Source organism: Neopsephotus bourkii, unplaced genomic scaffold (assembly GCF_033783945.1).
Source record: "Neopsephotus bourkii isolate Nb327-2 ecotype Australia unplaced genomic scaffold, CSIRO-AGI_Nbou_v1 NB_1740, whole genome shotgun sequence".
Classification (NCBI taxonomy): domain Eukaryota; kingdom Metazoa; phylum Chordata; class Aves; order Psittaciformes; family Psittacidae; genus Neopsephotus; species Neopsephotus bourkii.
In genome coordinates, this window is record NW_026902214.1 from 435,743 (window position 1) to 448,195 (window position 12,453).

The following is a 12,453-nucleotide window of genomic DNA, read 5'->3' on the forward strand; positions in this document are numbered from 1 at the left end:
AGATGAACTGTGACACTAATCCCTTGGAAGCTGGACTGGAATACTTTGTAAAGCTAAACAAGGTATGTCATTTATTTTCAATGCGTTCTATTATGTCCAAGGTTATTTCCTTAAGTGTTTGAAAAGAAATTTGCTCATTATCTGTAAAATAGTTTTAGAAAATTATAATTATAAATACACTATAAATATCAATTTGTTTTTTTTTAATTTTTTTATTTTCCCATGTTTCTTGCTAACAGAATTATGCATTAGATCAGGAAGTTGCAAATACTAAGTGCTGTCTATGTGAAAAATAACTGATTTATTTTAATAGAGAAATTGGAATCATGTTTTATAAACATGTAGTGTCTGTATATAAGCTGAACAAGCCTATTCATGTTGTGAAAATGTTTTCCCTGCTTATTCTTTTTAAAGGAGTTTTTTTGTTTTGTTGGCTTTTTGGTTTTGGGTTTCTTTTTTTTTTTGTTTTGGTTTGGTTTGGTTTTTTGTTTGGTTTTTTTTTAATATTTTTTTATTAATGTAAGCAGGAAAGCAGCCATAAGCAGGGAAAGCTTGCCAAGATGCCCATGCAGAATGTAGGAAAGCACTAACATGCATGAAGCCCTTTCTTCTTCAGTGTTCCTCAAAGTTCTCTGCAGGGTTGAAATGCAGGGTTGGAACAGCTCTCTGGAGCAGATACTCATATTGTAGATGAATGGGCATGGAGTGACTCTTCAGCGTAGATGCAGGAGCTAAGCCTAGAACATTTGCCAGTTTTGCTGAATTGATGTGAAAAAGGAAATAATCTATGCTTATTTATTGACACAAACGAGGGCAATTGTGACTGTATGTTTACACTGCAGAGGTACCCGAGCTTCTCGGGTATTGGAAGCAGTCTAAACACTGTAGCATGAAATGCAATGTGAGATTATTTACTCTGCTTTTTGGCAGTTTGGGGCTATGAGTCCCAGTTCCACACCTCTGGTTTTGGTGTGTTTGGCATGGCATAGGACTCGGCAGTCCTCACAAGCCACTGTGACTGAAGACAAGCAAATATTCTGCTATCATCAGTTCCTATTGTTAATGAAAGTTCACCCATAAAAGGCAAATGAGATAAAAAATACAGGAAACAGATAGTTTTGGTTTGGTGGGGTTTTTTTGGTTTTTTTTGGGGTATTTTTTTGGTTTTTTTTGTTTGTTTTTTTTTTACATCTGTATTAGTTGAGTTCCTGGAAAGGATTATTCCTTTAAATATGCACCCCAACTGGGGAAAGTGCTGATTCCTGTGTAAATAAAAACAAAAATGTACTGTTCATTCAATTACCAAAGTCTTCTTACTGTGCAACAAGCAGCTCAAATAGCTCACATAACAAGGAAAAAGACTTCATCATAAGTGAATCTCGAGTGGTATGTCATAGAAAACTTGAACAGTTTCTAAAGAAATTAAACTGAATGAATGATCAAATGCCATTGAAGGTAATAAAATAAAAAAGTACTTTATTTCCACAAAAGGGCATTTAAATATGTGGGGAATAAATAGGAAGAGATGTGAATTACCAATAAGATACTGATATTTCTCTGTGTTTACAAAGTTCAGGTATGCATTATTTTCAGATATATATAGACTAGTAAGTTTTTTGTTCTGAGTAACAGGAACTAACTCTTAAAATCTTAAATTGACACCCCTCACCCTCCTTCCCCTACCTGTTCTATATAGCATAACAATAAATAAACCTTTTTCCTCAGGATTTCTGTGGCAACTTTCATTTTATCAATAAGGCTAAAGAGAGGGTATTGTTCTAGGTAGTTTCCTTTAGACTCTGCTTGATACTTCTTTTTTCTCTAGTGTTGGCATTAGTTGCTTCTTTGCACAGATGAGCACTATGGGTTGGGATTAAACCAAACTTGAGGGACAATAGCAGAATTAATTTCTAGTTTAGAGAGCACAATGTCTTCATAATACCAACAAAATCTGCCTGGTTTTGGGACGAGTCTTTTTTTAATAACTGTTGTTCTTTTGATTGTTCAATCATGCTTAGGAAGTTAGGTAAGTTGTTAAAAAGCCTCATCTTATGAATAAGCACTCTGCTAATAAATATTCGACGGAGTTCTAATGGTTTTTGTGGCAGGAAATTCACAGAATATCTTTAAAGGGGAAAAAGTTGCAATTCATTTTGCTCTGCATCTCAGAATATTGTTTCAGTTCTGCTGCACATTTGCATTTTCTCAGGCTTGACTCAAAGATATAACACCTCTGAATGCTTCTTATTTTTCAAAACCCTGGTTTAAAACCAATGGATTTTTCGGATATTGTCATACAAAAAGGCAAGCACTCACCAGATGTTAATTTAACCCAGATCTTTGTTCTATGGTATAATCAACTACATCTGTGTTTACCTTTCCATATAGATCAAAATTTCGTGTATGAAATCACGAAGACATCTCACTCTTGAAGATCCCACAGTCTTTCTGGGCAGTCTGTTCTAGTAATTCACCATCCTTACACAAGAAAATGTTTTCTTGCTATACTTTAAGCTTATTAATGATTATTATGTTCATTATAGATATATAGAAAAAATATTTCCTTATTTCAGAAGTTGATTACATCTTCGAAACCTTCTGCCATTGTTTCTTTTTGGTCTTCTGAAGTGGTTAGTTATTTTTATGTAATTCAGTATTCTTAAACCAGACTGTTTTTTCTCCTGACCATAACGGACCAGAAGTCTCAATAAAACTTGATGTTAGAGTGAAAAACTTCTATGTCAATTTGAGTAGCTCACAGAAATAAACTCTTTCAGAAGGTCCGTATGAATCCAGTAGTGCCAGCCCTTACCAAGAGCTTTAAGCTGTATCAGTCAGAAGTTAAATGTTCGCACGTGTCTTGACTGGTTTTGCTATATCCAAGACTGCCATCTCCTGGTCACTCCCTCTTGCAGCAGCAGCTCGCTGCGATTCGGGAAGAGTGCCGTAATAGAAACTGTCTGGGACTCTGCTCTACTACACTCTTCCCGGCCGGGATCTGAGTGCTCAGCTAAGATTTACTGTTAGTTCCACTAGGAGGAAATACCATTATCGGGGCAGTGTTTCTTTGTTGAAGTCCTTTTTATTTACTGGGGCAGTTTCTCTGTTTTCCATTCCAAGCTTCTTTCCAGATTTTGCCATACCCAGCATTTCTCACTACTCTACCAGCCTTTTTTTTTAAAACAAAACAGAACAGAACAAAACTTTCTCCTTTTTTTTTTCCTTCTCCTTTACCTGTCTGCTCAGTACTGTTATGTCTCATCTTCACCAGTGCTACTCAGTGACTGCCTGAATTACAGTGTCAAAAAATGCCTCTTAGACTAAGCCCTACCCCTCTTTCTCACTTTGACATTTGGTGGTTTTTACTATTGCACCTATTAGACACACGAGCATTTAATTGCTTCGTTATTCATTATGAGTAGAAGTTGTGTCATACGCTGCAGCTTTACTGAGATGGGTGAATGACAAGATATGGTCCTTGAGTATTGACCTAACCTCCAACATAACTGTACATAAACTCATTCATCTCATATGAAGCTAAGCTGAGTTATCCAAAGGCTGTGCTTCTATCTTTTTATTCCTTTGGTAGCAGGTTTAAGCTTACAGTTTCATGTCCTCCTCTTTTGAGTCGTTTGTTTCCCTCCTGGCCACTCTGCCAGAACTGCCTCACAGTTCTGTCGGTCCAGCTCATGATCTAAGATAGTACATCTCAATTTATTAAAGCACAAAACAATGAATATTTTTCTAACAAAAATGCTGGAACTGGCACAACAGCAGAGAGCATGCCCTCTGAAAAGGGAGTGCTAACAGAATTATCAGTCCTGCCAGGGGTCCCTGGGGCTCTGGCCACAAACACCACCCAGCGTTAGGTGAAGAGAGAGGCTACAGAAGACAGCAGAAAAGATGTGGATGCTGGCTGTGGGTCTCTGCAGCTTTGCAGCATGTGTAGTCATTTGTGTCATCATTCCATGTAAATGCTACTGTTCTGATCTGGTAACATCCTATGCTTTCAGAAACATAAAGGCAAGGAATGAGAAGGGCACAACTGGAAAAACAGCCACTTGTAGCCCTTTGCTTATGTTTGACACTTCTAAATTATTTGCAGGCGCTTTTTTTTTTTAATAATAAAATTATATTAAATGAAATTTAAAAAAATTATTTTTCCCCTTGAAAAAATTACTGACTTTAAAATAGGAGTTGTGTTTGTGGAACCATAGAAAATGGTTTGTTTCAATCTTCTCGCATCTAAAATCTAGTATAGGGTATGTAGGGCAGGCTCAGTAAGTGGAATGGCTGCACCTGCAGTTTGGGTCTGGCAGGAGCAGTGCTCCAACTTGATGCTGAACAAGCTGAACTTTAAGAGGTTCTGTAACTCCCCCTAATTGCTGCTGTGTGCCTTTCTTCACTTCTCCAATACACATCTCTCCTGTTCTGAGAGGAATAGCTACAGTAGTGATCTCTGACCCCACTCCATAATCTGTTGTGCATAAGGTTGTGCTTTGTGCCAGCTCTACTCCACACATGAAAGGGAGGTGGAAGAAGAAAGAGCACAAATTTCACTGAAGAAGGGGTATGAATCCTGGGGAGAAGTAGAGGGATCTGATTAAAGATGGAGCAATGGAAAGGTACTAGGCAATTGAGAGGGGGTAAGGGAACTTCCCCCCTCTTTCTTTCAATTCCCATTTATTATGCCTATAACATACTTATTCGATGTACTTTTCCAAATAAATCCTGTCCCCACTCAAACTGAAATTTAGAAGTGGAACCATATTGTATGGTTATTTCATTTGATGTCCAGAGGGTCATAAACCAGAGGATTTATTCTGTAAATTTACACAGATTATGAAACACATAGGAAAGGATCTGCAATTATTTTGTTACCTGTATAAAATACACACCTAGGTCACTCCCAGTGTATTTCTTGGGCCATGTAGAGCAGTAAGTACCCACTAAGCGAGGAATGATGAACCAAAGTAATCAATAATTCATCAGTTGTTTGTATCAATATCATTTTTTTTACAGCTCGCTGCTTGCATATAAGAAGGGCTTAGGCAGATTGAGTGAAAGCCAACATGATGCAGGTGCCATACATACTGACTGGCCACACCTCCCTTAGAAAACTGTTTTGTATGGTGTTAACTAGCTTTGTCTTGTTACAGAAAAATAAACTTGTCAAATGTTGGCTGCCTGCAGAGGAAAGTGATCTTCAGTTATCACCCTGGTGAGGGCATATCATTTGCAGCATTACCATGAATCCAAATGCATCCAACTAAGAATAATTAATTCCAAAATACTTTATTGATTTCATTTCCAGTGTGTTTAACATGATGGTTGCAGCAGAATGCAGCAGCTGTTGGTGATGCCTTACTCAGCTGGGTGGCTTTGTGCAGATAATTTGGCTAGATGCCCACAGTCATCAGTAACATACCAAATAAATTGCAACATTTCATTATTAAGATATTTGCATATCTTTATTGTCACTTACTGCTGAATAGATATGACATTTTTCTTCCTAGATACCTAGAGTTTATTTTACTAAACTGTACAATTTTGAAAAATAAATGAATAAAATAATTTAAGTTTTATTGATAATTTCTATTCCTTTGCTTCCCTTAAGACACAAAATATTTTTACAGAGGATTAGAATTAGGATCTGTGTGGCATTAAAAGCCAAGCACACTTGAAACACAGCAAGATAAACTTTTCAGGGTACATCTTTGTGCTTGAAAAATCATCTCATTGGTTATTGTCTCCTGAACTCTTTAAAATATAAATATACACGTATATATATATATGACCAATATGTTAATAGATAAAATAATCTGTGGAGTCCCTTTAACTATATGTTATTTTAAAAACTTAACACATCACAAAGACAGCTTAGTCTTTGTGATGTAATTTTCCACTATAATCTGTGTGTTAGGTAACACAAGTAAAAATCTTGTATTTAAGAAGTGTTTTTCTTTTTATGTGAAAAAAATTGCACCTGCCAAATCGTAATGTTTTAGGAGCTTATGACAAGATAATGTGTTTTCTCATTTTAAGCTTAGCTTAGCAGGACTGTCCTTGCTCTTTAGTAAAAGTTTCACACTGTTGCCACATGTCAAATGATTTTTTTTTTTAACTGAAAGACAATTAAGAGCAGCTTTAAATCTGATACTTGTTTGAGGTTGGAATTGTTTAGGGCTTGTCTTTGTTTCCATTTTTTTTCTTCTGTTTTGGTTTTTTGTTTTCCTTTTTTAATGTTCATTTTAATGTGAATTTCTTAATATTCATTTATACTGTTTCGAATGGCATTTTTTCCTTGCATTGTATTTAGTGTCACAAGTTAAAACACATAGAAGCAATACTCAAACTGACTACTTTTTTTCCGAGAAAGAGGAAGCAGTTGTTACCAAGAATTGCTGGACCGAGGTCGAATGAATCAGTTTCTAAATGCTGTTTCATTGTAATGAACCTCATGCACACACACTCATCAATAAAAAATGTATAATGGTGGAAATAAGTTAGTGTAAAATTGACATGGATACCCTAGAACTGTAAAGCAAAAGGACTGAAGTAGTCAAATTTATATAGTTAGAATTTCTTAAGGAGTTTCTTTAAATATTTATAGAATTCATATACACACTTTTTTTTTAGTTTTACATTATATATACACATACATTTTCACACCTACATTTTTATCCATGTTCGTATAGTGTACATACATATTTATGTGTGTTTATGTATGTACTTACATTATATATACACACTGTATGTACTTACATATATATACATTATTATGCATATGTACATACATATTTGCAGAGTGTGTGTGTGTATACATGTATGTATTTGTGTACACTTTGCACAGTTTGAATTCTAGATTTCGTCTTGGTTAATTTTCCAAGCCATGCTTCTAAAAAGACAAGAATATTCTTAAACTTCAAGGAGCATAAAATAACAAAGAACATACCCATTACATGAAATCCCTCAAATCCACCTCCAGCTAGCTTAAGAATTATGTAACAGTTTATTCCAGGTGGCCAAAAGCCTGGCCTAGTTAAAATTAATTGGGTAAGAATTTAATTTTGTGTTTGTAACCAACAGGTAGAAAAGTTATCCATAGTTAGATAGATTCTAAAGCCTGCCAGCTGCCACTTCTAATGGTTTCCATATCCTAAAGGTAATTAAGAAATGGAAATCAAAATTACTTTTGCTGTCAACCTTAAGGTTCCAAGAATTAGTATATTAACATGAGTTAACTGTCATCTACACGGTTAATCTGGAAGTGATTCATAAAAGCAATACACATCTTTTATCAGGTTGTATTCAAGACTCTGACTACACCTATTGCATTAATCTTTATGGAAGCTATTTTTCCATTTCTAAATGAGGAATTCATAGAGGTAAAAGTGAACCAGAAATCTTGAATTTAAAACAAACAAACAAACAAAACCCCAAAACCCAAAACACCACAACAACCCCAGGCATGAAAATTATACATGTTTTATAAAGATTTCATATCTCTCTATATCTATGCACCTGCAAGTATCAGAATACAGAAGAAAAAAGGAGCTGTTCATAGCAGTAGCTACATCTGTGCTGTGTGATATGACATTCCCAAAGTCACTGTTTACAGCTCTTCTGCTAAACTTGATGGTGACTCAGCTGAGGAAAAGGGCACAGTAGAAGAAGGCTGACAGAAGCTAGTTCTGAAAGAGCCCCCTCTGTTAGCAGTCTTACTACTAAGAGGCCTAAAGATAGAAATCCGCAAACATTCATCCTGCCATCTTAGATGCCTTAGAGTATCAGAGTCAGAAGGCCCTAGGGCATATTACATTGTATTTGAATACCTGTGGTTAGTCCACAGTTACATTCCTTGTGACTGAATACTGGATATTACATAAGCATGTATAGGAAGGAGGTAATTTGGTGCTAAGTGTATCTTTAGAATGTTTACTTCCTTGGTATTTTTCTCTGTCATGTAAAGCATTTTAGTGTGTGTGTTGTGCTAAAGCATATAGTCTTATTTGCATTTCTTGTTGTAGGTATTTCCTTTCCTAAATGTTCCTGTGTAATTCTGTGAAAAGTAAGAGGGAACTACCAGTACCTGGTTATTTTTGCTGGTCTAAGATCTTTGCTTTCTATTTTCCAGCAGTATCTTGACAGTTACATTCTAAAATGAATCCTCGCAGTATTTTCTTTTTCTGATCTGTGCTGTATTTCACTCTGCCTTTCCCCAAAGAGTGCCATCTGTGATCCTTATCTGATTTATGCTTAGTTGGTCCACCTCAGTTTCAGACTATCAGGTCCTTAAATGGTTTATAAGCTCTTTTCCATAACTGCTTACAGAGTCTAATCTTTCAAGGTTCAAAAACTCCTCACTGGTTCAATAATTCTTTTTGAGCCCATATACAGATGTATGTGAACCTGCACAACTACAGAAATAAGAACACATGATCTAACTGCATAATAATCTATTCCAAGCATGTATTGCTTGTAATTCTGACAGTGCAATGACTCTCTACAGGAATTAAAGATCATTACCAGAAATAGTATTTTTGATATGTTCAAAAATATGTCCCCTCTTTTCTATCAAACTCTCATCAAGTGAATATAATTCCTTCTTCAGACCTAAAATCAACTGCCCAAAAGTAGCTTTCACTGCTAGTCATCTTCTCAGCAAAGGCTGAGAACTTTGTAACTGCTATTATGGTTCTTGCCCATGGGGCAGGCTGGTGTGGCTCTGCAGATTAGTTGAGTTAAGATATTTTGTTCTGTCTGATTTATGCCTTTAAAGACAATATGAACATGCAGAATTTGTAAGCTACTGTTCCTAATGTTTACTGCACAGATATTAGAAATAATGATATCCAGCTTTATTACTATTTTTGTCCTCTACCCAAACTGTCAGCACCTTTGAAATGGGATTTCTCTTGTTCTTGAGGCATTATGTCTGGGACCACAAAGTTTATAACAGCTCTCTTTTCTTTTTCCAATTTATTCTGTAGCCAGCCAACTAAGTAGGGAAGTTGTCTGAGTTACATTTAAGACTTGGGTAGTAACAGGGTGAGACAAATCCGGTTTACAGCTATTTGTTGGCGAAATAAGCTCTTATCTGTGCAACTGGCCATGGAATCAGACTATCTCAGCGGAAATAGTTCAACATACAACAAATACTGTCCTATATACCCTGGAGGATTCAGAAGAGTTACTGATGGCTCACTACTTGTCGCCCATTTATGCAGACTGCTTCCAGAATGATGTAAATCTGCTTGTACCTTACTAGGCAAGCTGAACAAGGGAACTCCAAATGATAGTACTATTCTTTAACTAACATGCTTCATTATCCCATAAAACACTAGATATTGAAAAAAAAAATATTAGGAATTATGTCTATTAAAGGGCTGAGTTATAGAATAACTAATATACTGAATAAAGTTACCAATAAAGTTACAATGTACCAATATAAAACTACCAAAATACAAGATATAATATCTGTCAAAGGTTTTATTTAATCTGTATTTTATACAGAATACTTAAGTGACAAGAAAACAAATGAAGATAATTTTAAATGCTTATATTGGTAAAATTTTGAAGAACACAAACCACCATTTGTCATCATTATCTTCTATTTTTTTTTCAGCCAGCAGACTTTACAGGAAAGCAAGCACTGAAGCAAATTAAAGAAAAGGGGCTTAAACGAAGACTGGTATATCTCACCCTGGAAACAGATAATGTTGATCCAGAAGGAAATGAAAGTGTGTGGCATAATGGCAAGGTAAGAATTATAGATCATGTTACATGAAATTAATGTTAATTATTCATGAACAGAATCTAACTTTGTGCGTCAAGTGTGAATTCATTACTTGTATTTTACTGGCACAGACTAATTTGAAGATAGGATAAACACTGTCCAATCTTCAAGCTTGAAGCAAAGACTAAGTAAACATCTACAGAGAAAATGTGAAATACCATCACATCACACAAACTAGATCTGGAACAAACTGAAGTATTGTCACCCACTCTCTTTGTCCGCAATTTTTCCACTGCCCTAACAACACTTTTCATACTCATGAGAAATAAACAAAATGGCAAAGTGTGGGCCCCTGCACTTCAGCACAGATTGAAACATTGAAATATGCATTGAAACATTCACTAGCAGTTAAATTAATATATGTAACAAACATATGCATGTGTGTAGTGTATGTTCCCATGAAAACTTACTTGAACAGAATAGGAATGCACTGTTTTTTCAAGGACCATAAACTTCCCAGTTTAAGGTGATGTCACTCACAGTAGAAAATATTATGAACTGCATGACATATTTGAAACTCGCTTGATGCTGGAAATCTGTAAGCCAAACTAGTATATGAGATACATAGTTGTTTGGGTTGTTGTTTAGTTGTTCTGTTTTTTAAGATTGTTGCTTTGGTTTTTAATCTCAATGCATCTTGAAAATAAAGATAAATGTTTGTGGGTTTTTTCCAGGTTATTGGCAACACCACATCTGGAAGTTTCAGTTACAGTGCTCAGCAGAGTCTGGCTTTTGCGTATGTTCCCACAGAACTCAGCAAAGTTGGACAGAAATTGGAAGTTGAACTTTTAGGAAAAAATTATCCTGCAACCATTATACAAGAGCCACTGGTGCTGACTGAACCAACAAGAATGCGCCTTCAGAAAAAGGGTGAAAGTCCAAAAATATGAACACAGATAGGGATACAACAAATAGAGCAATAGGAAATAGTGCCATTAATATGCATCAAGAGAATGAGACTACTCAGATTTGCAGATTACTAAGCACAAGATCCTCGTTGCCATACATGGGTGAGAAATTCAATGGTGTTTGCATTAGAAATTTGAGCAGAGTTGTGGTCCTCTTCCCAGTAGCACTTGGGAACAGAAAGTGGCTGCGAATTAGCAGAGCCTTGATTCAGCTTGATCCCACATAGGCTGGCACATTCAAATTAACTCAGAGAAGAAATCTGCTCTTAGTACTGGCCAATAGCAAATTCTTCCTCCCTGACACTCACAGCTCCTCCTTTGCCTGCCTAAGGGTTAAGTAGCTTATCCTAGCTCCTTACAACATGACAATACAAACTTACCATTAAAATAATATCACTAGTTCTGCACAGAAATGCTTCCTAAAGAATCGAAATACATCGCAGGAATCATTAAAAATAATAAAGGTGATATTCAAAGCAAGCTGAACTGTTAATATTTTTTCCAGTGTGTCATCCTGGCAAAAATTCTTACACAAGATCAAAATCTAGTTCTTAATGAAACTGTTCAGACCTTTTGTTTCATTATTTTATATGAATCATCTGGCAGATTACATACAGTATTATACAACACACAGGATGTTGCTGCAATGTCTCAACAGAACTTGAAGTTATGGGTTTATTGTTCTAAATCTGAAACTCTAGACTGACACCAAGGGAATTAAGTTCTTCCTTTTCCTGTTATTTATAGATTGAACAGCAGTAAGAGCCATATGTTCTTTGCACAGAAATATTAACAATGAAAAAATATTAACAACAAAAAATATAATTAAATTCACAGCAGAGAAGGTTTATTCAATATTAAATAGTCAGTAAGGGAATAAGCAGGATTGGGATACTGTATATGATGGGAATACATTAAAGTATTAAAACACTATTCTGAATTCCATAATATGTTCAACTATTCTTTTAAATAACAATATCACAGTTTCCAACTTACAAAGAGTAATATTCCCTTTTAGGCTATAGGTAAATATTTTCAAAGTATGTTTGAATAATGTTCAACATGTACTTTCTCCAAAGGAGTTGGTGCCTTTAAATTTTCAGCAAAGAAGAAACATATAAACAGAATATACCAGGAGAAACTCAACTTCAATAATGAACACTTGTTAAAATAAGATGACATTACATTGAGCTATTCTGAGTATCTTTTACAAAGCAGGTCAAAGTAAAATATAAAGGCTTTGGTAAGTTTGCATGTGGAACTATTTTGAGTGAAAAATCCATTCAGAAATTCATGCTTTCATAAGTGATTTATTTATGCTTTACTGAAACAGTCAGAGATGTTACTTTTTCTAAAGGTGACATTATCTGTAATGAGGCAATTGGCCACTGTGTTTCCTTTAGCATTTAAATAGAACCTAAAATACAACATTGTGCTGATGTGGTTTTATTTAGACTATGGAGGATGAAAGCAATTTTTAGGAACATAGTTTTGAATGTCAGTATTTTTTGGGAATATGAAAATTCACTAGACATCACATCCTGGAGTGAATAGTAACAGTTATGGCACAAGCTCTCACGTGTACTTTCTTAATAAGCTTTGCTATGCCAAAACTCTCATTTCAACAATGCCTTTCGCATCCCAGTCTGAAGGTTAGATTCAGGTTTGTAACTCCTTTTCCTGCTTGGAAGAAAGAAGCGCTATTCATCGACATGTCATTAGTAAGTCTGGCTGTGCAGAAGGAGC

At 35.5% G+C, this 12,453-nt stretch overlaps 1 protein-coding gene across 1 annotated transcript in view; it reads left to right on the forward strand.

Annotated features, from left to right (window-relative positions):
* Positions 1-11,187, forward strand: part of DMGDH (dimethylglycine dehydrogenase) — a 44,089-nt gene extending 32,902 nt beyond the window's left edge. Inside the window, 3 exon segments of the mRNA XM_061376834.1 lie at positions 3-62; positions 9,629-9,763; positions 10,474-11,187. Coding sequence (XP_061232818.1) covers positions 3-62; positions 9,629-9,763; positions 10,474-10,689 — 411 coding nt within the window. The 3' untranslated portion in view covers positions 10,690-11,187.
* Positions 11,188-12,453: the final 1,266 nt, after the last annotated feature.